A 24,513-nucleotide genomic window follows, 5' to 3' on the forward strand; every position below is an offset into this window, starting at 1 on the left:
TTTCTCTAAGTCTCAGAACTTGAGAGACTGGTACAAAGTAAATGTGCAACAAAACTAAATTCATCATAACTGTCTGCAGCTTTATTTATTTATGCTCTTTATAATGCTATATTTGTGGATTAATTTTAGTGCTTATGTGTAATCAGTGTTGAGTGCTGAAGACCTCAAAACACTTGAAGAAAACCTGGAAAATAAAAGTTTCCTATCTGTAAAGCTGATTTATCCTATACTTCAATAAGATTTCTAGTAAACTCAACATGTACATTTCTGGGAAAGTAAACTTCTATACAAAAGATAAAAATACCGTAAGTTCATGACCATTTAATGGTCAAGTAAATTATATATGCATTTTCATGACTCAAAGACCTGGATGCAAAACCATATAATCAAAAGAAAGAAACACCCTTACAAACATACTTTAAGTGGAGAGATTGCGTTAGTGGCTTGTAGTCCCAATGTTCTTAGCAAGACAAAAGGAGCCATTTTTGTAGAATAAAGTCTTTTCATGGCATCAATAGCAGCCATCATTGGAAGGTTGTGTCGTTGCCGATCAGTTTCATATTCTAGCAGATGAGAAGTAGATCCTATACAAACAGGAAAAGTAACTGTAAGTGTAAGAAGAATTAACCATCGATAAGCAACATATTCCGTGAACTTTTAACTGAGCTGCAGTCCATGGAATTATCCCAAAATATGTTCAAAAAATATACTGTATAGATTAAAAACATGATCCTTCATCCTAGCCAGTGTGGCACTGTCTAGTTCTAGAGATGCTCCAATCAGGTTACCGATTTCATGTTACTTGATCGGCCGATTCTGACTTTTTTTTTAATCCTTTATCCCTTTATTAAACTTTTTACACTAACTACAGTAATACTTTGCGTAAAGGAGCACTGCAACTAGATTACCAGAAAGCTTAGAAAAACAGGGGCTGAAATGATCAGCTTTTATGATCGGCCAATTTACCAATCAAATCTTTTTTGGTGAAAATCTCCTGATTTAGATCAGTGGTCTATTGATCGCTGCATCCGCAACTAGTTCTGTGATGAAAACAACAGAAAGGCACACAGTGAAACAAATATTTCTTTACTGGGCTGAGGGATGAAAATTTTGATTTTCATAATCAAGAGTTGACTGCTATTAAATTAAGAATTACACAGCTTAAAAACTTCCTAGAAAAGGTTTTTTTATGCATTATACATGCACGAGTTTGTTAAATGGTGAGTGAAAATGTTTCAGAAACTCAACTTTACATTACAGAAAAGTGTTTTATGCAATTTTGTTTTGGAATAGGAGCATATTAACAAATTCAGGAGTGATTTGGTTTTCATTTCTCAGCTATCACTACAAACAATGCTGGTGGAAAAACATACGAAAATGACAGTTTTTGGGTGGAGTATTTATTTAAGCCTGGTATATGATATACATATTTCACAATAAAAACATGATAATCAATAAACATAATAGGGATAATGGAAAAACAGAAAATGCAACAGCATGTAGTATTTTACAGCTCCATTTACGACAAACCAATAGCTAAACTTTATTTCAATACATGTTGCCAGTCTTTCATAAAGAAACAGCACTGCCACCTGCATACTGTGTGTTTACATGGCAAGCTTGTCTTATGAGCTGAATTACTACACTTAGAATACATACTACAATATGCAGGTCTGTTTATTCCCTGGATAAACAAAACAACTTCAAGTGGCCATAGACTACGATCATGCTACCAATTTAAAAAATGTCCTATTAAAAGACTAAAGATAAATTCCTATAACATAATGCACTCTTGGAATAGCTACTGGAATAGCAGCTCATGGTACTTTATTGCCTGTTGACTTTCCTTTCTGGCTAGAGTATAACATTGGCTGTCACCATGGCCAGATACTAATAAATCATTCACTTTAACTTTTCCAGCTTACTGCCACTTTTACCAAGTACATCATCCTGGCATAACCGAGAGGAAGAAAATAATATCAGCAGTGCCATGAGCTTAAAACTATTACACGATTCATACCAGTCAAAAGTACAAGCCTGCAGCATAGCTCATTGTAAAATCAACAAGGTGATTTTAACCCAGCCATACTTGACAGCTGAAGGGCCTTGTATCTACGAAAGCTTTAGTTTTTTCAAAATCAGCATCAAAGGAAGTGTTTTTGTTTATCCCAGCTACAGCCAACTGGCATTACAAAGTATTAAAGTCTGAATAATTAAAAAAACACACAACTGGGAACCTTTAGAAATCTTTGTGTATTATAATGTACTGTATTTTGGTTATGCTTCATTTTTACCGTGTTATATGTGTTCATCACTATCTGTTCATCTTATTACAAAATACTTAACTTATGTGAACAACCAAGTGCACAGCAATATTTTTTTATTTTTTATTTTTTTTAAGTGTTAGCATGTTTAAAAAAAAAACAGGGCCAGGATCAAGAGATGTCACAAGACATAACAAAGTTTTATAGTTACCCAGGTCTTTTCCATCAAACGCTGCTTTACTTAAGTGCCGAGTTAGACAAACCACATCTCCAAACCCAAGATTGACTCCTTGACCAGCCAAAGGGTGCACCCTGTGAGCAGCATCTCTATAACAAAAACACACATAACCAGATAAAAAATTAGTAATACCTGGTCTTAAAATAGATAAACTACCCATTTCATTTTTTGTAATGGACATTATTCACCTTCTTGGTCAATTAAAGGAAATAAATTAAGCAATCGGTTTTTTACACTCAAAGCCATATAAAAACACTATCATTATTGTTTTCCGATAAACTGCATTATGCGTTAATCAACACAGTGCTTCAGCAAATACTTCGGAAAGAATTTTTTTTTTACAATAATCAACACATAGTGATTTTATATAACAGATCTGACTAGATATAATAATTTAGATGAAAACCTCCTACCACCATAAATATCCATAGTCTAGGCATTAATCAACAAACATGCTATTTGAAGAATCCTACGTCTTTAAAAGCATGTAGACAATTCTGAAGCTACAGTAAATCAAAACTGTTCACCTCATTTTGATTTACTGCTACTGTTAGCTTAGGATAAAATGTAATTCAACTAAATGACTCAAGGGCAAAGAAAGGTGACTTACCCAATGAGAGCCCCTCTATGACAAATGTACTCAGATGCATGCCCAACCCCTAGTGGGAAAGTAGCCCTGCTCTGAGGTCCAATGCCAGCCACACTGGGGGGAAGCTGGCGTGGCGATGAGCCATATGGAATCAGTAATGATAATGCCGACCTGAAGACAGATCCAGCGGTGTCAATTAAGTCAGAGTGGTACTCATTACTCCACTGCAGTAAGAAAATAAAGAAAAAGAAACAGTAATTGCTATGGGGCTAATGAAAACTACAACAAGAAATTCTTGTGGAGGCATTTTAATCATCACTACGTACTGCTTTAGAATGTAGTAAAACCCAAATAAGATTTACATATTATAAATTTCAATAAAAAAAAAATCGCAGATTTACAAAGCCAAAATAAATTACTTTTACAAATTCAAATATATTACTACTTCATGCACTATTCACACATTACTAAGAAAAGCATTATGTATGCACTACAAAACTTCTGTATTTCCCAAGTCAACTGACAGAGAATCAAGTAAACACAAAACTTTTTCCACAGGTCCTTATCCAAAGAATTTATCTATGCTAAGCAAAATCTATTGTATGCAGTCTTTTCAAAATTAAAAATGGTTTTGTAGTCAAAATATTTAGAGAGGTGGTAAAATATCCAACTCATCTATACCATCAACAACTGCAGTTTAAGCAGACATGAATGTCTTACCATAGAACAACTTTTCTAACTATTCAAGTAAACAAACAAAAATCCTGAAAACATTACCATATCAGGTGAAGGTCAAAGCTCTATTTTCACCTTTTATAATAAAAATCAATTTAGCCTGACACTGTCTTGTTATATGTAAAAGTACCATTAATATAAATTAGTATAAAATATAAATTTATAAAAAATACTAAAAATGTAAAAACTATTATACATTTATAAACTTTGAACATACTGGATTGTAGCTACAGAAAACATTATATAAAGTGATATATTCTAATATTTATTAATTCAGTGTGCCTCGCATTACATTCTCAAACCCATTAAGGTAATGCAGTCAAAAGATTAAAAGATTTAAAGCAGAAATTCACTCCCTGGCTTTTATTTTTGTTAAAGAACATGATTGTGACTTAGTTATAACAAATTAAGTGTGTGACTGTAACAATGATAAAAAAAAGCTCCCCTCATCCCTATTGCACCAACTATTCCATCTCTCTGGCTCTCTATTCTACAAGTCATGTTGTGGTAAATGAACTGCCAAATATAATTTAACAGTACTCTAGACAGTTAGCCTTATTTTTCAACTGATACATACCAAATGATTTTCTGCATACATAGTCAATTAACATAACTGTATACATGCAAACATTCCCAGAACTAGTTTAATACTCTAGTGGAAGGAATGCTTTTTTATGTTCAACACACAGCAGAAGCAACTGCAAAACCTATGGTAACTGGTTTTACTTGACGGCATTGTATTTTATGGTTTTAATTATGATTACACGAAGAAAATATATTAGTTGTGTTTTAGACATTAAGTGTTCCTTAAATCAGATAAGACGACTTGAGTTCTTTAGGTTTTATCAGATTTTGCTACGCTATTAACAGACATACAGTAATAAAACCAAAGTACAGTTTTTTTTTTTTTTTGGTCCCAAAGGGTGGAGTACTCATAACAACAGTCATGCTGTTGACCAGTATACTGTAGCTTGTAGGGGAGTGGATGGAAAAAAAGACCAATTGTCCTCGTCCATTGCAAGCGAGACTGTCAATAGCATAATTACACCTAATCAAAAGACTACCTCATCACTCCAGAAAGATTTAAATAAAGGTAAACCTTTTAAGAATATACTCCAGAACACTTACTGGTAGTGCAAAAGGTGCTCTAGCACTGCATGGTACCAGTTACAGCCAAGGCTTAAGAGTTCTGCCAAGTTCGGAACATGCTTTTTTTCTTGTCAGTTGTTTGGCGCTGCTTTCTCCGGAAAGGAGATATTTACTTCCACTGCTTTTAGAAACTGCAAAGCAACACTAGAACGTGAATGGGGGCTTCAAACACACTGCTTAAAATAGTATAGCATTATTATGCAGACAATGGAGCTGTGAGGCTTTTGTAAGATTAATACTAAATAATTGTTTATTTACTCTGTGCATAATGGCTTCATTCATATAACCTTTAATTTGCTTTGCTTGCATTTTATACTTTTAGTGAGCTGCTGATGCACTGGTTCTCTTCCTTTTGGGCTCAAGCAGCTGGGAAGACTTCATAAAACAGAAACAATTTGCTGATATAGAGGTTTCTGTATGAGTCTAGCTGGATTTGCTGATAGAGGACTGCTCGCCCATGTGCATGAAAACAGTGAGTAAATTTCTACCTGTAAACAAAGTTTGCTGGTGTTTGATTAATGATTCATTATAATTAATAATTAAATACATAAATAAATGAATGCATTATATATTATTTACCTTTAGTAGGGGCTATCGGAGGTAAAAAGAGAGATACACAAGTTGCTGTAACCGTTGTAAAGGTAAAATTTAAACAGTAAAGTTGAAGTTGCACAGAATTATTCTTTGTTTTTAGATAGATAAGTGAAGATTCAGCAATGGTTTTCAATGGGAGATTTTGACATTTCAAAACTTTGTAGAGCACAATCTGTTTGAGATAGCTCAAAGAAAACTGTATTGTCTTGACAATTTTCTTTGAAGAGTAAATGTGATAAATTTCAACAAAACTGGTCCACAGGGGGCCCCAGGTTGTTTCAAGCAGACAGACAGGGCTATTGCAGTAGATACTTCTTATATCATACGCAAACAACCCTAAAACAATGCATTTATTTTCTTTATTATTATTACTATCAAATCAGTTTAGTTTATGTGCTGACTGATCACAAGTTACTATTTTATATAATATGCTGAATGTTACATACAGATAAACACTCTTGTATATGTCAACCACACAATGTTTCTCAAAGTTTCTTTACTTGTACAAAAGAACAAAGCTGCAATATGGAAACAGTTTGATCAAATTGCCACTCAAATTTAAACTTTTCTTTTTTTCAGAAATACTCTAGTTTCAAGTTGCACTTGTTTAAAATGGAAGCAGTGAGTGGTTTGGATCAGTCCAACATAAACAAGGGTAAAAAAAGTAATTTTGTACAGACTGGCACACCCATTCCTATGTTTTTGTGTAGGTCTTTTAACTATAAAGCAGATGTACAGTATTTCAAACAGCGGATATCTAACAGTGTGGACCTGTACTTCGTTGCTCTCATGCTAAGATAAGACACAGTGATGCTCATTAAAAATCACCACAAATCCTCACCCAATAAAGATTTACACGAAGGAAACTTACAAAGGCAGAGTTTACAGCATCAGTGAAGGTCTCTTCATCCAAACTGAGCAGATCTTCTGCATGTTGATGACTGGTAGACCACACCAATGAACTGACACTGTCTGACAACTTCACAGATGGAGAGACAAAGATATCCATTAATGAATCAATTTAATAAAAATATATTCAAATGTATTTAAATGGGTTGTCTTAAACCATGCACTACCATGTAAAAAGCAACTTTCACTAACTGACAAATTACAGAGATGGAAAAAGCTACACCATAAACACTTGCACAAGCCATTACCACACAAAATTACATATTTCAGTTTTCCTTCTTATTTTTTTTTCTTGTGCACTTAGTGCTGAAGAGTTCTGTTTTTCTGACACCTGAGAATGTTACAGGAACAACAGATAATTTTCCCAGAACACCAATAAGATGGTTCATCCTATTCAGTATTCACAGTAGAGCTAAGTCTGACTTTGCCAAAGGCAGCACACTGTAAATGTCAAGGCTGTGGGCCCTCTGGATTCAGCTGGCACACACAGAACAAAGGCCTACTACAAAGCTTTCTTTGTTTCTGGTGCCAAACACTACCTTCCAATTTAGTTCAACATCTTTCTTTTATTTATATGATGGAAGCATGTTTCAAAGCTTTTAATAACAAATATCTTGTTTTCATTTCAAGGTATTTATATTTTTCTTCTTATGAATTAGGATCATAAAATGTATGAGCAGAAAACATATCATATTTGTATTATTATATATAAAACCTAAAACCTTCTTTGTTATTTATATATATATATATATATATATATATATATATATATATATATATATATATTTTATGGAGAGCTTGTAAATATGGGTAGACCTCAGAGTAAAATCACTGCTTGTCCAGCTGATGGGGAGTCAATTGAGGTGGTTTGGGCATATAGTCAGAATGCTCCCCCCTAAACAGACGACACAGGGAAAGTCCCAAGACATTCTCTGAAGGGATCATCTCTCTTGAATGTCCCAGGAGTCTCTAGGTATTCCCAGGCAGGAGGTAGTTACTTGGGACAGAGAGACCAGAGTTAGATTTATAAAACTTGTGTATGCACAAAAAGAGGCTTGAAATGTGTGTATATTTACAGCAACTCCAATCCAACCGTGTGCAACATTTTAGAGAAACTGGGAAATGATGGCACCCTTGACCAAGTACAGTAATGTAGCGAAACCAGCTAAATAAAGACTCATGCACACAATACAGTAATCCCTCCTCGATTGCGGGGGTTGCGTTCCAGAACCCCTGCGATAGATGAAAATCCGCGAAGTAGAAACCATGTCTGTATGGTTATTTTTATCTATTTTAAGCCCTTATAAACTCTCCCACACTGTTAACATTATTAGAGCCCCCTAGACATGAAATAACACCCATTAGTCAAAAGTTTAAACTGTGCTCCATTACAAGACAGAGATGACATTTCTTTCTCACAATTAAAAGAATGCAAACATATCTTCCTCTTCAAAGAAGTAAACGTCAGGGGCAAAGAATGTCAGCGAGAGAGAGCGTGAGAGTAAAGCAAACAATCAAAAAATCAATACATGCTTTTGTGCTTTTAAGTATGCCGAAGCACTGTGATAAAGTGGCATTTTGTAGAGGAGCGTCTGTATCCTCTAGGCAAACAGCCTCTGTGCAAACAGCCCCTCTGCTCACACCCCCTCTATCAGGCTCAGAGAGAGTGAGAGAGACAGAAAAAAAGCAAACAATCAAGCACCGCGCAGGAAGCACATCGTATATCATTGAGGAGTTTTATTTAATATGTAATACATGCTCTGATTGAATAGCTTCTAAGCCATCCACCAATTGAGTCCCTTGTATGAAATCAACTGGGCAAACAAACTGAGGAAGCATGTACCATAAATTAAAAGACCCATTGTTCGCAGAAATTCGTGAACCAGCGAAAAATCCGTGATATATATTTAGATATGCTTACATTTAAAATCCGTGATGGAGTGAAGCCGCAAAAGTCGAAGCGCAATATAGCGTGGAATCACTGTAGTTCAAATCAACGATCCGTTATTATAATGTGCGTTGATGTGTGAGACCCTGGGCATGGACACTGTTGTACAATTCCCAATTTGGGGTGCCAATAAACTAGACCGAGCAACCAGGGGGATAGAGTATGAGAGACTGAAAAAAGACTATTCAAAAACAGGATGCTGTTTTATTCTAGCCATGTCCAAACTATTTTACAAACAAATGTCTTGCAAACATATTTACGAAGTCTGATACAAAGACAATTCCAAAACAAGCAAAATTAGTGCAGGTGCTACTTATAATATTTACAGTGGCTCCCAAAACAAAAGTGAAGGGAAAAAAAAAACCCTTCCTCTTCTTTCACCCAGCTACAAGACAGTTCACAAAGCATGGACTTAAAAATTAATCAAAAAATGAAAAACTAAGCACCAACTATATACACAAAAGTTGATACATTTCTACTAAGATAAGCAAATCAGTAGCACAGATCTACACTTAAGCCCCAAAGCCCTGGTCAAATGACGACACCTGGCATTCGGACTATGGTTTTATACAGTAAGCCCTTTTGTCCATCCAGTCCTCACTTACATTACCCGTGTACTTCCAATAAACCGTCACGTTGGGATGTGCACCGTTCGTCAAAACACCTGCTCAGGTGCAGTCCACCCTATTTAAACATTCCTGCACTCGCATAACTGTCTGTCTTGGTGACGTGAAGGCTCCTTACTCAGCCTGTTCTATTCTACAACCACTGAACTTGGCCTATCACATGACATGACAAGCATATTTAAAGCTCATAAAAGATGAACATAATGTATGAACTCTATTTTAATTTCCTTTAAAATGGGTCAGTGCTGCAAAACACAAACATGGTTCACTCCATGTGTACAGAAATCTATAAATATCATGCCTTACAGCCTATTTATAGCCTAATGGTTTGATACAATATGGCTTGTTTGCTGCTACTTGAAGACCACGGAAATGTCCATGCACAAAGGGAACAAGGTTTTAGGGACTGGCAAGATTATTTTTTGTCCTTGAAGATGACTAATTCATGAACGGTCAGTTGACTGCACTCATATTGCAATAAGGACACCTAGTGAGAATGACACTGCTATTATTAACCTTAAGCAGTGACATTAACCATAACTCCACAAACCAGCTCTAATGTCAAGATGAAACTGACAAATGTTGTGGCTCTGTGGCATTTCTCATCCTATGACTTATTTTGTTTAGGCAACACAGTACTTTCTCTATACAACTGAAAGGAAAATGCGCTACACTATTGCATTCACATAGACTCCATCTATGAAGTGGCCGCAAAAGCGGGCCAAATCCAATCAACTTTCATTATAATCAGAATCCCAAAATTAAATTTCTAATGTAATACATTAAGTGTATGAGCACATGAAAGAGCAGTATCACTATTTATGCAATGGAGCATTAAAAAGATATACTCCTTACATTATATAGGAAATGTAATACAGTACAATCCCGCTTAACTGGCCTCGCATTAACCGGCCTGTTGAAATAATTTTTTTTTTTTAATCCAGAGTTCTTCTTTGTATTATATTTATGCGCTTCCTTCTTTCCTGAAAGGTTAGATGTATTTTAAAACCAGCAAACAACAAAGCAGTGTTCAAATTAAATACAGTGCAGTGCCTCAAAAATCTTCTTTAAATAAACAATCCATTAAAACGAGTGAATTAGTGGAGCTTAAAATCCATTAGTAAAAAAACAAGTCCTTTAAAAACAACGCAAACGAGGTTAAAACAATGGCTGGCAGCAGTCTCTTAAAATCCAAAGCATGGTGCCTTCTTCTTTCTACCTGGCAGCTCCCCTGCTTCTTCCATTGGGCTTCGCAACAGGGGAGTTGCCCTACCTGCAAGTGCAGATGCCTTCCACACTGGTCCGGTAGCCCTCTGATCCCTGGCTACATCGGGCTCCATCCTGACCGAGACTTGGGTTCTTTCCCAAGCGGCCAGGGCGCTCACGCTGGGGTTAAACCAGCCCAAAGCTTTCACAACTGCTACTGCCTTTCGACGGCCAGTTGTCTTCAATACTGGTCATTCCAGCTCCATGATCGCTCAGCTGAAGTGACCACTTTCTTCAGCCCCACCGAGTGTCAGTCAAACACTTCCTCTGCAGGTGTTCACCTCCCAGCTGCCTGCCTTTGCTCCATCGAATCTGCTCTCTCTCTCTCGCTCTCCTGCACTGGCTTTCCTCTACCTGCTTCCTTCTCCATTAACTTCTTGTTCTTTCCTGTTCTCTCCCTAGCCACCTTGCGCTTCTATTTATCACGGGGACGTGTATCAGATGTGGCAATTAGCAGTTCCCGGGAACAATTCCGGATGCGGACAACTCCTCACCTGTGCACTTAAGCTAGGACCGCCCGAATCAGGAAATACCCGGCAATCGATCGGCCACACATACCACACCCCATCACTAACCTGAGAATGTGGCGATTATTTATTTAAAAAGTGGCCTTTTATGACTTGAGCTGTGGACCTCCTACACCACACTGTCCAGTCATTGTACGAGAAAAAAAACAGTGTGCGAAATCGTGGATGAAGCCTTGTGGATACGGTTTCTTCAGGAACGTCGAAGAGGTACAGTACATACCTTAGAAATATTTTTCTACATGAAAATAGGTATGCGTCGGATTAACTGGCCAAAGCGGCAATCGGCCATGGGTCCAGTCCCGAGGTAGCTGGTTAAGAGGGATTGTACTGCAAAATATTTTAAAATTTCACATAATGAAAGAAAGTAATGTGCTATGACAGCACACGTTTTTGGCAAGGGTATCAAAAGTCATGGGAGCAATGGAGCCCAGCTGCTTAAGAGTGTTTGTTGCCCCTCAATGAACAGCACTGAATAAAACTGACCCAAGAATAAAAATAAATTCAGCCTCCTCTTTGAATGAGTTAAACGTTTAACTGATTACAAAAAATGTTTTAACTGGTAGAAAAATAAGAAACGTCACATTCTTAGTTCAAAAACAACAGTTTAGAGGTTTATACTGATTAATGTTTCCATAATTTAGAAATAAGATGCTATAAGAAATGGGGCTGCAATAAAAGCCATGCCCATTGGCAGTCTACAAGGCTCAACTGTCAAAAGCCAGAAAAAAACAGGAGTGCATTGTAATGCACACTGTACAATCAATTACATTAATTATGAATATTTTGATACTTTGACAACAAAAGGCACATCACTTGTTCCTGGTGCTGAACATGATACCTGACTTGTTGTCAAGGTAACCAGCTGAACCCTCACTCTTTCACATGACATATGCTATTCATTGTAACTGCAGTCATTTCATTACATTTGCTAGGTAATAGTGGCTGCTCACTCAGACACTTGTACCTTACACCTTTTCCTGTCTCGAGAGAAAAGAGGAGATGTGATACAATGCCACACGGGGTGGACTATAGGACACTTCATATGCAAGAGGCGGCTTCTGGGTGCATTGGGTGGGAGATCTACCAGCCAATGCAGGTCTGCAGCTTTGTGATTGCATTTGTACAAGGTTGAAATGCATTTGGTTGTTTGAGGGTTGCAACCAGGCAGGGTTCGAGGCATTTCCACTTACACATATTTACAAGATGACTGTGATTAATAGAGCGTAAATTGTGTACACCAAGTTTTATAAATCTGATTTTTAGGTTTAACCATTTTCCTGTTTTCTTCACACCTGAATCCACACAAACAAGTTCCCTTGGTCAGCTATGCTCAGTATGTTACTACTGCAACCCTCCCCAGGAAATTCAAACTAAAAATCCAGGTTTGCCACACTATGACAAAGCTATCTAAACAAAATTAAAGTTTATTTCATATAAACGTTGCTTCCACCAAGAGTGGAGCTATCGCTAGGAAAATAAATCAAGATGTATGTAACACACAGTATCAATGCTAACCAAATCAATACAAGATAAAACAAACAAATCAGAAACTTATATATATTTGATGATGTTGGCCTATATGAACAAATAAAAATATTACATTTACATCAAATAAAGTACAGTGACTAAAAATTAATTTAAAACCTAAAGGAGAAAAACACCAACCACACAAGACTATGCTAATCCTGAACTCTGTCATATTCCTTTAATTGCTTGTCATTAAAACAGTATCTTACCGGAAGCATTGCAATAGGCCCAGAAGGCAGGAATCTTTGCCAAGCAACATTGTTTTCTGTGGGCTAAAAATCAAGAAAGATATGGAAAACATATTGAATGAGGAAAAATAAAAAAAAAGCATGTCCATGCACTTCTGAGAGCTAATAGGAAAAATTGTACTGTATTGTGGTCTAAGCCAGCTTTTGTCACTTTTCATGTATATACATTGCTTAGGCATTACTAAAAATCATTGGCTCCACTTCAAAATTTTAGGCTTTAAAATCCAACCATAAAATTACCAACACTCTAAAGTAAAAATCTGCCAAAAATCTCAACGGAGAAGCTGTGATCAAGTGGCTAGGCTATAGTATGACTATAAAGAATGCTTAAAACTTAACTGTACACACAACCTAACACGTATAGTGCAAGATAAAAAGTTTGGTGCTTTTTTCATTTCTTTGTTGTGCAGGGTATTTAAATATGTTTAAATACTTGGATGGACAATTATAACTGATTTAACCAGCTCTACCTAATATAAATTAGTCAAAATTTGGCTTGATCCATCAAAGTGAAGTTGAGCCCAAGTCGTGCTAAATTCAAGTTAAATTCTACCAATACCCTAAAATTAAGCTGTTGACATCTAACAGTGTGAAAAGTAATTTCAAACACTTTCTAAGAAACTGCAAATCAGCAGCCAAACAGTAAAAATATCTTAAGGAAAAAGGAAACAATGTGGTTCTGAATCCTATTTATATATACAGAGACCTGCAAAAGTATATTATTCTTGTATATACACGGTAAATATATTTCTTCTAATTTAACATATTTTACCACAATTAAGGAAGAACATTATCTTTCAACAAAATACCAGTTTGAAGCAAACTACCAACTCAACTAAATCAATTCTTAGAACAACCCAGTCAGAGCGCAAATCTCATTCCCATAGAAAGGATAAATTATAAAACCTTTCTTCTGTATTTGTGGGGTTTCTTTTCTTTGTTTTTCCTGCTCATTTTTTTTCTGCCAGCATAGCTCTTCTCATAATTTACTTATCCAATAATTGAATCTATATGCTACTGCTTGATGGTAAATGTTCTACATTGCATCTTTTAGTAAATGAGTGAACACACAAAAATACAGCTGCTCAAAGTTAATATAGACCTACAAGAGACATAAGTACTCCTGTAATGAAAGCAAAATTTGTGTCCACACAGCATTTGTTAAAGAATGCAAATATTTATTTAAACAAAGTATTGAAAGTTTGTAGCTTTTACATTTTTTTTCTTTGAAATTATTTTGACTTTCAATGAAATACTGTTGGTTACAATGTCTTACTAAAGATTAAAAAAGTCTGGTATAATGTACCTAGATTTCCATCTTTATATTAACAAAGCCCAAAATTTCGATAAAAGTATGCACTTGGATATTCAATATAAGCACATGCACACACACAGATAGCAGTTGTTTAATAAATTATTTTTAAAAAAGCAAAAAACAAAGGCACAGATGGAAGCTGGTCAAGGTTTACTTAAACAAATGATTGAAAAATGTTTACATGAGAAGCTGTGCAATTACATAAAACAAAACTGCTAGTGATGTGGCTGAATATAGCACTTTTAAAACATTTCACCCTCAATATCAAATTTCAATGGCACCATTACATACTGTAAAAGCGAATTAATGAATTATACTTAGCTGAATGGCCAGATTATGAGTAAATATAATATTTTAAGTATGTTTGTATGGGTTGCACAGGAAAAAACATTTTCTGGACCTTTGCACTTAACTCATTTGCCCATATTCAAAGTAGTGAAAAATGGTATTCAGTGCTTCAAAATGTGTCCTGATTAATAGCTAGACAAGTGAAAGCCAGCAAGCAAGTGTGCTGCCATTCTCTGTTTATCTTAGTTACTGTGGAAATACTAACATCACACCACATCTCATAAAAAGTAAGCAAACAGGCCAGTCAGCAATAATTCACCTCTGACAAATGAAGCACAGCAACCACAGCAGATTGGTCATAGTTCCATTGGATGGTACGAATTCCTGATGTTCTTCGAACCATTGAATTAGGCCCATCTGCCCCTATCTATATTATATGTAAATTAAAAAGAAAAAAAACTGTTAATTTAACAGTTCAGTTAATTAGATTACATTCATCTGTGTTACTTTACAAAGCAAAGAACATTTTCATTTTATTTTAATGGAAGATGCTATATGTACAGAATATAAGCATTTGGGAAAATATTTGAGCAAGACATTACCTTAAGAAGCACTTAAATTAACAAATCTTAGGTCATCAATATGAAAACACAAATTTAATATTGACTTGTATAAAGCAGCTAATATGAAACACTAAAATGAAAAAAAGAAAAAGAAAAAAAATAAGTATAAAACATTTTCCAATGTTTCCTCCACATAGAAAATTAATGTTTTTACCATAACTGCTGCATAATTAAATGAATAATGAAAATTCATCTCCCTTTCGCTAGCAGCTTATACATTTTTTTACAAAATTCAACTTGTAAAGAATGTGCATTTTTTTTGCTAGGCGGATTACTGCTGTGCTATAATTGGCCTTCTCTGTAACCAACCAACAAACAGTTAAATGACACTTGCGTTGGTGATCAACCCCCATATCTTGATTTCTTCAATGACACATGGCTAAAAACCAAAATGAGTCTCTTAAAATAAATTACAAAATACAATCCAGCATTCAGAGACATCATAAACAAAACTACCCTTCTTTTTATAATTAATTCATTAGCACATGCAGAGAAGGCTATTTTTATTTAATGCATTTGCTGGAGCTTTTGTATAGCCCTACTTAAAGGTAATGCTCACTCTGTCAACTCTGGGTATTTTAACAGTCAACATAAAATCATTTTATTATTTATAATAATATTTTATCAAATTTATTAAACTAGCTTACTTCATATATGCCATATTGGTTTCACTAAGATAACAGTTTAAATGGATTTGCAAACTGGTCACCCGTAAAACATGGACGTCTTTTAAATACGCAGATGAATTTAGCTCTGTTACTCAGTTTCTGAGCATCAACACCGTTGCTATTTTAATCTAAATTCATTCAGATACTTTTTTACTTAAAAATTCCTTTTTGTGTTTAATTCTTGTTATTTATGATTTGTTAACTTATTTATTTTATTAAACAGCTTCTTATTCTTAATTAAAAAAAAAAGCAGTACAGTGTAATTTCAATGGAAATGTGACCAAAACTATGGCTTTTTCCTAAAAAGAATTTGATACATATTATCAGTAAGCTTTAGAAACACACTAGAAATTTCCTTTTTAATTTTTATAGTATCAGTGCATGTGTGTATTTATTCTAAGGTTAGTATGGTGTTTTCAAGAACATGTACACTGCCCAAATAACAAAGTATTATTTCCATTGGGTCTTTTAATTGGGTACCACTGGTGGAATTGGATATTGTACTGAATCTTTTAATTAAGTGCAATAAATAAATAAATATAACAAGTTAATATAACCAAATACTTGAAAAAGTAAAAAGGATGAGATATTCTGACCACTTCACTACAAACTAACCTAACAAGCTTGATAGACTGATGGGTCTGTCTTGTTTATCAGAGTTCTTTAGGTTTTAAACATAAACATGATTTATTAAAGAAGATTTCTTTGGACCATTACTTTTTATTTGCTTCATTTAACAGCCTGAAAAGCTACAACATTGAATGTGACATGTAAAAGTTTGGACACCCATCGGGAAAATTTATTAAAAAAATACAGTACTTCAAAACTTGTCAGTTATATCTGAAGGCAGTTCCATATTAGAGAAACTACTCTCACTCTTCCTACCTCCGAGAATATTGTGCTTACTGTCAGAAACCATGGTGACCAGCTGAATAAGGAATATAAATGAAAATAAAGTTATGGAGGCTACAAAAATCCTAAAGGTTTTCTCATTGGATTTTCCAAAGTCAGAAACATCTTTAGATGTAAAATTAAGGAAAACTGTTGTGATTAAGGCTTAATAAGAGAAACTCAGGGAAAAAAAAAAAACAACTTACTAATCATGACATTGGACAAGACTAAGATTCAGTAAAATTGCCAGTTCCACTAATGGAACTCCTGGAGGTAATAATACATTGTGGATCTGGCCATACTTTTTTACAGTTAAATATTCGGGCAGTAAGTGTATATGCTGTTGAAAACACAATATAATAAATACATATAAACACCAATACTGTAAAAATTAAAAAGGAGATTTCTTATGTGTTTCTAAATATTACAGATATCCTATAAGGTAGGTAAACCAACACAGATTTGATTCCTAACAATCTTTTCAATTTACTTGAGCCACACCAAGTCACACCAATCACAAAGATCTACACAAGAAGAAGAATCGCTGAATTAATAGTCCATAGAGACTGAAACAGCTCAGTCAATATCTCAGAAAGAATTAATTGGTTCTGAAGATCACGAAAAGCAAGGTGTGTGCTGATGACAGAATTGAACAAATGCAGGTGGTGGCTCAAATGAATTGAGGAGATGTTTGGGAATCACACCTGTGTTGGTTTACCCACCACATATATAGTGCATCCGGAAAGTATTCACAGCGCATCACTTTTTCCACATTTTATGTTACAGCCTTATTCCAAAATGGATTAAATTCATTTTTTTTCCTCAGAATTCAACACACAATACCCCATAATGACAACATGAAAAAAGTTTATGTGAGGTTTTTCCAAATTTATTAAAAATAAAAAAAACTGAGAAATCACATGTACATAAGTATTCACAGCCTTTGCTCAATACTTTGTCGATGCACCTTTGGCAGCAATTACAACCTCAAGTCTCTTTGAATACGATGCCACAAGCTTGGTACACCTATCCTTGGCCAGTTTCGCCCATTCCTCTTTGCAGCACCTCTCAAGCTCCATCAGGTTGGATGGGAAGCATCGGTGCACAGCCATTTTAAGATCTCTCCAGAGATGTTCAATCGGATTCAAGTCTGGGCTCTGGCTGGGCCACTCAAGGACATTCACAGAGTTGTCCTGAAGCCACTCCTTTGATATCTTTGCTGTGTGCTTAGGGTCGTTGTCCTTCTGAAAGATGAAGCGTCGCCCCAGTCTGAGGTCAAGAGCGCTCTGGAGCAGGTTTTCATCCAGGATGTCCCTGTACATTTCTGCAGTCATCTTTCCCTTTATCCTGACTAGTCTCCCAGTTCCTGCCACTGAAAAACATCCCCACAGCATGATGCTGCCACCACCATGCTTCACTGTAGGGATGGTATTGGCCTGGTGATGAGCGGTGCCTGGTTTCCTCCAAGCGTGACGCCTGGCATTCACACTAAAGAGTTCAATCTTTGTCTAATTAGACCAGAGAATTTCGTTTCTCATGGTCTGAGAGTCCTTCAGGTGCCTTTTGGCAAGCTCCAGGCGGGCTGCCATATGCCTTTTACTAAGGAGTGGCTTCCGTCTGGCCACTCTACCATACAGGCCTGATTGGTGGATTGCTGCAGAGATGGTTGTCCTTCTGGAAGGTTCTCCTCTCTCCACAGAGGACCTCTGGAGCTCTGACAGAGTGACCATCGGGTTCTTGGTCACCTCCCTGACTAAGGCTCTTCTCCCCTGATCGCTCAGTTTAGATGGCCGGCCAGCTCTAGGAAGAGTCGTGGTGGTTTCGAACTTCTTCCACTTAAGGATGATGGAGGCCACTGTGCTCATTGGGACCTTCAAAGCACCTTGTAACCTTCCCCAGATTTGTGCCTCGAGACAATCCTGTCTCGGACGTCTACAGACAATTACTTTGACTTCATGCTTGGTTTGTGCTCTGACATGAACTGTCAACTGTGGGACCTTATATAGACAGGTGTGTGCCTTTCCAAATCATGTCCAATCAACTGAATTTACCACAGGTGGACTCCAATTAAGCTGCAGAAACATCTCAAGGATGATCAGGGGAAACAGGATGCACCTGAGCTCAATTTTGAGCTTCATGGCAAAGGCTGTGAATACTTATGTACATGTGCTTTCTCAGTTTTTTTATTTTTAATAAATTTGTAAAAACCTCAAGTAAACCTTTTTCACATTGTCATTATGGGGTGTTGTGTGTAGAATTCTAAGGAAAAAAATGAATTTAATCCATTTTGGAATAAGGCTGTAACATAACAAAATGTGGAAAAAGTGATGTGCTGTGAATACTTTCTGGATACACTGTATAAAGAAGAAGATGCCCTTGAATGGCCCAGTCAAATTCAAGACCTTGATTTCATCAGAGACATTTGGGAAGACCTCAAAATCATAGGCGACAGAGGTGTTTCAACATAGTAATGACCTAGTGGATAAGTCATTATGATATTTCAGTTTTTTAAACTTTATTTATTTGTTCAAGTATTTTTTCATTTTGAAAGGATGTTCAAAGCATCGGAATCTTATACCAGTGACTCTTTAACATAAAATATGGAACGAAGTTGGAATTATTCTTTTTCAAGGACTCTATACCAATTACTACTATGTGAATTAGATAAAGAAAATATGAGTAGACTTATACAAGTAAATTCCACTGTGACAAACTATTTATGAATTAGAACAAATCTGGTTTGTTAATTTTACTAATGACAACTGAATTAAATAAGGGAATGGGGGACTACAAAGTTGTTAACCCTGAAGAATTTAAGCTATGTAATGAGTGCACTATGTAAAAAACTACAAATAATTTTTGACTTCATATATATTATAGATAGTATTATTGAAACAACAGGTTAGAGTGGAAGAAAGGTCAGTTTATCTGTAAATTAAATTTTTATGAAGAAAAACTTTAGAATGGAAGTATCAAGTGAAAGAAGCAATACTGAAAATGCTGACATTCAAGGTTTCCACTATTAACTTAACCAAATCAATCACTGAGTGTTTATTTTGAAACCGAGAAAAGAAAAAAAGATGGAAAGTATATATACTGTATATATATATATATATATATATATATATATATATATATATATATATATATATGTATAAAATTCAAAGTAACTGACTTACTTCCCCTTAAACTCCCCAGCTTCCTCAGATGCAATACAAAGTTAAAGGCCTAATTGCGATAGAGGCCAAGAAACCTCCTGATTTGAAAGAAGGTGGTGTAAGAAGGGACCACACAATCTTTGTTTATTCTGCTTTGGTGGTATGCTTGAAATGTATAATCCACAAACAGGAATAAGAATATTTTATTTTGGGGTAGTCGAAACTGGTTTATTTAATTCTAGCCAAGGGCAACACAAATTGCACTGACCAGCAGTTTTGTTTGAAGTTGCTGCCCATTGGCAAGTTCCACTTGGACCCAAGGACTTCTCTCTGCAACATGGTAGGGAGGTGGCCATGTATACTTCACCACCCTGCTTCTGTACCGAACCTGCACCTGACCTGTAAAAAGAAGTCCAAAATCAAGTCATGCAGTGAGATGTTAAGAAATTAAGTCAGAAAATCTTTAATTTAACAATAGATACATGAACATTAAAAACTGTACGGAATTGGCTCATTTTGCCAAAGAAAAACAGTTCCACACCACAAAAAAAAATAATAACCAACAAACCTAATGTGATATTTGATATGATGCTATTAACACAATTCAGAATGAATGAAACCCATGCTCAGTTTGCTTACATACACAAGGGTTTTTAAACTCCAACAACCCCATGAAAATGCATTCACACATTTTTCATTATGTGACATTTTCAAACATTAATCCACATGTCCAGATTAAGCTTTGCTGCAATGCTGTAAATTACACATAACTGTATTCAGGCCAGCTAGCAGCTGGTCCACTGGGTACTGGCAGTCCACTGAATAAGTCTGGCTAACCACTACTTGCTATATTAATAGCAACACCCCTTTCTGTTTGCATGCTTATGGGAAATTATTTTCTATTTCTTTCTTTTACACGTGCCTCTGGAAATTATGTTCATGGTTTCTACAAATACATGAAGTGCCATTTTAGTCCTCCAAAGCAAATTTGCCTCAAATAATTTTTTTTCCTGTTGCTAAAGGCTATTTGTAATAATTTTGGAAGAAATTCATGAAAGGGTCTCACAGCTTCACCAAGTAAAATGAGAGGTTTTAGTATTAAAAAAATACACACAAAATGGACTGGAAAAACAAATGTTTAGAAAGCTACATTTATAAAATGTATATTATTACTGAAGTCTACAGTATCCAAAAATGAAAAAAAATAACAAATAGACTATTCCATTAAGATTTAAAAAAAAACACACACACTACGATTTTTTTCAGGGGACAGAACATTAAGATTTTTATATATTGTAGCTTGGGCAAAGTCTTGCCTAGGAGGCAAAAGGATTCAAAGGAGAAAGGATATAGGGAAAAGTCAGAATACATTCATAGTGGATAAAGCCAGGTAGGTATGTATACAGCTTCATAGTATACAAAATGTTACATATATTATTCATATATCTATAGCTCTCTCTCATATTATATACTAGCAAAATACTTGCGCTTCACAGCGTAGTGTGTTGAAAAAGAACAGTGAAAAAGAAAAGGAAACATTTTGAAAATAACGTAACATGATTGTCAATGCAATTGTTTTGTCACTGTTATGAGTGTTGCTGTCATATATACAGAGACACACACATATAAACATATATATATACTAGGGATGTGCGATATTGGAAAAAAAAAAATATCTGGATATTTTCCGGGACTTGGACGATAACGATAATTCCAAGATAATGTAATGTATTATTTGAAATTATATTGAATTATATTTTTGTCATCTATAGCTTTACTTATCAGGTCTTTTTGTATTTTTAAACGTCATAATAAATAAGATCAATTTAACCTAAACTGCATTTTATAGAGGAACCCTAAATTACTCACCAATCACAATATGAAGCCTATGCCCAAAACAAGGTAGCCTCTTCCAGTTATTAATCCGTAGCGTACTAACAACGTTAGCCCCGCTGTCTGTTGTCATGCAAACCATTCAGTCTGCGCAGTGACCATGCTGCCAGCGCATCTTTCAGACCTTGCACAATGATGTCGCCAGTGTGATCTTCTAGGAAGTATGATGTTTGCAAACAGAACCTTTGCAGTTGTCAGTTTTCATCAATGAAATGCACCATCAGGGAGAGGTATGGCTCGGATTTTCGGCTTGACAATAAATCCGTTGTTGTGGCAAAATGTGAAACCTTTTGCAGTTTATGCATCAGAGTTTGGCAACACAAATCATACAATTTAGGCAGAGCTGTCTGACTAAAATATTTTCGGCCAGGCAGTGTGTACCTTAGGTCTAAAGTGTTCAAAAGTTGTTTAAAACCATCTCTCTCAACCACTTGAATTGGCACCATATCTTTTGCAGAATGAGTCCGCTAAAGTTTGCTGAGTGTGTTTTTGTGCATGCACCTTGGTTACTTTGGACTTGTGCTGGACAGTTGACTCCTTAAGCTCTTTGTATTCTTTACGGTGGTTAGTTCGCAAATGGTGAAACAAGTTAGTTGTTGAGCTGTCTTTAACAGCAACCGATTTACCACATAGTTTGCAGATTGCCGTCTTTTGAGCAACATCAGTCTTTTCAAAACCAAACCACTGCCATGCGAGTGAGAATGAACCACGTCTGGCAATTAACTCTGACGACATAGATGGTGAGGCTGTTTTATCATCTGGCACTGTTTGTTTACTCATTTTGAGGCAGCGAGCGACGTTAACTTGCGGCTTGCTGGAGTTGCACGCCTACGCAACTCACTTTGTGCACGCGAAGTGGTCTATACTGTTGCATTAGTGAATGAACTGTTTCTTTTTTTTGCAAAGCAAGTTACATACTCGATACTTTAATCTCGCACATCGTTAAAACAGCAATTAAGATATAATCGTAAACGATGTATATCACACACGCTTAATATATACATATACACATATACATAAACACACATATATATATATATATACATACATACACACACACACACACATATATATAAACATATATATACATATACATACATATCTACATATATACACACACAGCTATTTCGTATCAGTGCAATGCGCTGTTTGTTAAAACGGTTGACTCCCGCTCTTACGTGCAATAACAAATCAAATCATTCAGTTGTCTTTGCTCATATGTCATTTTAGAGCTGGACGCCTGGCATCTTTTTTTGGCAACAAGTTCGTTTCTGTTTGGTGTGAGGTTCTGTGTTGTGGAGATTCTCAGGATGGATTGCAGGTGCTCATCAGTGAGGCGACTCCTGTGTGCTGTTTTGTTAGTCTTTATCACTGAGAAGAGCTTCTCACACAGATATGTGCTACCAAACATGCACAAGGTTCGAGCCGCATGTAGACGGACTTTTTTTGTTCTTCAAAGTCACCAAAGCGCCGTGCAAACTCAGTGCGCAATAACACTAGCTTCGCAATAACTTGCAGCATCATAAGGTAGACTTGATTAACGCGGTAAGTGTTGGCAAGGCAGCTGAAGCGCTGCATTATGGGATCTGTAGTTTATTGTGTTACCAGCGCTTCATATACCCGGGCCATTAATAACAATAATACAGTATATAAAATGATCTCGGGCGGATATAATTACGCCGGGCGGATGTGGCCCGCCCTTGAGTTTGACACATATGGACTAAATAGAACTTGAAAAGATATATTTTTCAAATGTGATCGCGCAATTCAGATAGAGTTGACGCACTACAGCCTGCATGCCTCAATGAGTCATCCTCCCTCGCTCTTACTTTTTACCATTCATCTAATGAATACACTGAGTATGGCTTTACCAAAACAATCATTGATGGCAAATAAAGTATCCATTATTCGAGTATGTAGATCGGTATATATATATATATATATATATATATATACACATATATATATACCAGCGTATCGCAGCGAGAAGTAGTGTGTTAAAAAGGTAGAAAAGAAAAGGGAACATTTTAAAAATAACGTAACATGACTGTCAATATACAGTATTTGTTTTGTGAGTGTTACTGAGTGTTGCTGTCATCAAGGATTTGATTATCATTATTTCTTTCAATCAGGTTCGTATTTGTAGGATGTGTTGTGTTCAAGTTACATTCCGTGTTTGTCAATCGTTGTAAAGATGACAGGTTTCATTCATCGATTCGTTTCTTACTGCATCAATAAACAGCTCGTCTTCTTCTTTATCTGAGACCTGACACACTGCATGCACGGGTTTTTACACTGTCTTCCTTTAGCGGGACATTGATTTTTTCCACCGTGTGCTTTGTTTCCGCAGTAGCTGGATTTATGAATATGCTTATCAGGCGCTTCATATTTTTGCTGCCTTTTCAATTGTGTAATTCGGTTTTGTTCAGCGCTCTTTGGAACTGTTGCTTTTATCTGTGCACTCGCGCAGTTCACGTGAGCCACTCGGTGTACTTGCATCGAAGGTTCCCAGCAGTGCTGGTGCCATCTCGTGCTATGTCCATGGCTGTATTTAATGTTACCTTAGTCCTGGCACTTAAAACTTTCTCTCGCAGTTTCGCTGAGTTTGTGTCAAACACCACCCTGACCATCTCATCTTCCTCTCCATAAGCACAGTCCTTCACCCGTGAATATTTACCCGTGGCAGTTTGCTATTGGATTGCCGCTGACGGACGGCCTTATATGGGTGGGCACTAAATTACAAACGCCAGCGGCAGCCTGTCTATGAACTTAATTTAAAGTGTAGGTTTACATCGTGCTTTGTTTCCGAAGTAGCAGAACTCATGAATATGGTTGTATATGTCACTCGCTCGCTTCTTATTGTTTCGCTGCCTTCTCAATTATATAATACATGTTTTCTTAAGTGCTTTTTTGAGGTCTTCCTGGTTTTCTATGTACTGCGTGATTACGTGGGAGGCGTGATGATGTCACACGAAACTCCGCCCCCACGGCGTTGAAGCTCATCTCCATTACAGTAAATGGAGAAAACTGCTTCCAGTTATGACCATTACGCGTAGA

At 36.1% G+C, this 24,513-nt stretch overlaps 1 protein-coding gene across 1 annotated transcript in view; it reads right to left on the reverse strand.

Annotated features, from left to right (window-relative positions):
* coq6 (coenzyme Q6 monooxygenase) overlaps nucleotides 1-24,513 on the reverse strand; it is a 79,337-nt gene that overhangs the window by 2,258 nt on the left and 52,566 nt on the right. The window contains exons 5-11 of the mRNA XM_039741766.1: nucleotides 19,832-19,962; nucleotides 14,543-14,650; nucleotides 12,582-12,644; nucleotides 6,441-6,548; nucleotides 3,113-3,315; nucleotides 2,476-2,591; nucleotides 418-584 (exon numbers count right to left, since the gene is read on the reverse strand). Coding sequence (XP_039597700.1) covers nucleotides 418-584; nucleotides 2,476-2,591; nucleotides 3,113-3,315; nucleotides 6,441-6,548; nucleotides 12,582-12,644; nucleotides 14,543-14,650; nucleotides 19,832-19,962 — 896 coding nt within the window. The remainder of the gene's footprint in view (nucleotides 1-417; nucleotides 585-2,475; nucleotides 2,592-3,112; nucleotides 3,316-6,440; nucleotides 6,549-12,581; nucleotides 12,645-14,542; nucleotides 14,651-19,831; nucleotides 19,963-24,513) is intronic.

Source organism: Polypterus senegalus, chromosome 18 (assembly GCF_016835505.1).
Source record: "Polypterus senegalus isolate Bchr_013 chromosome 18, ASM1683550v1, whole genome shotgun sequence".
Taxonomy (NCBI): domain Eukaryota; kingdom Metazoa; phylum Chordata; class Cladistia; order Polypteriformes; family Polypteridae; genus Polypterus; species Polypterus senegalus.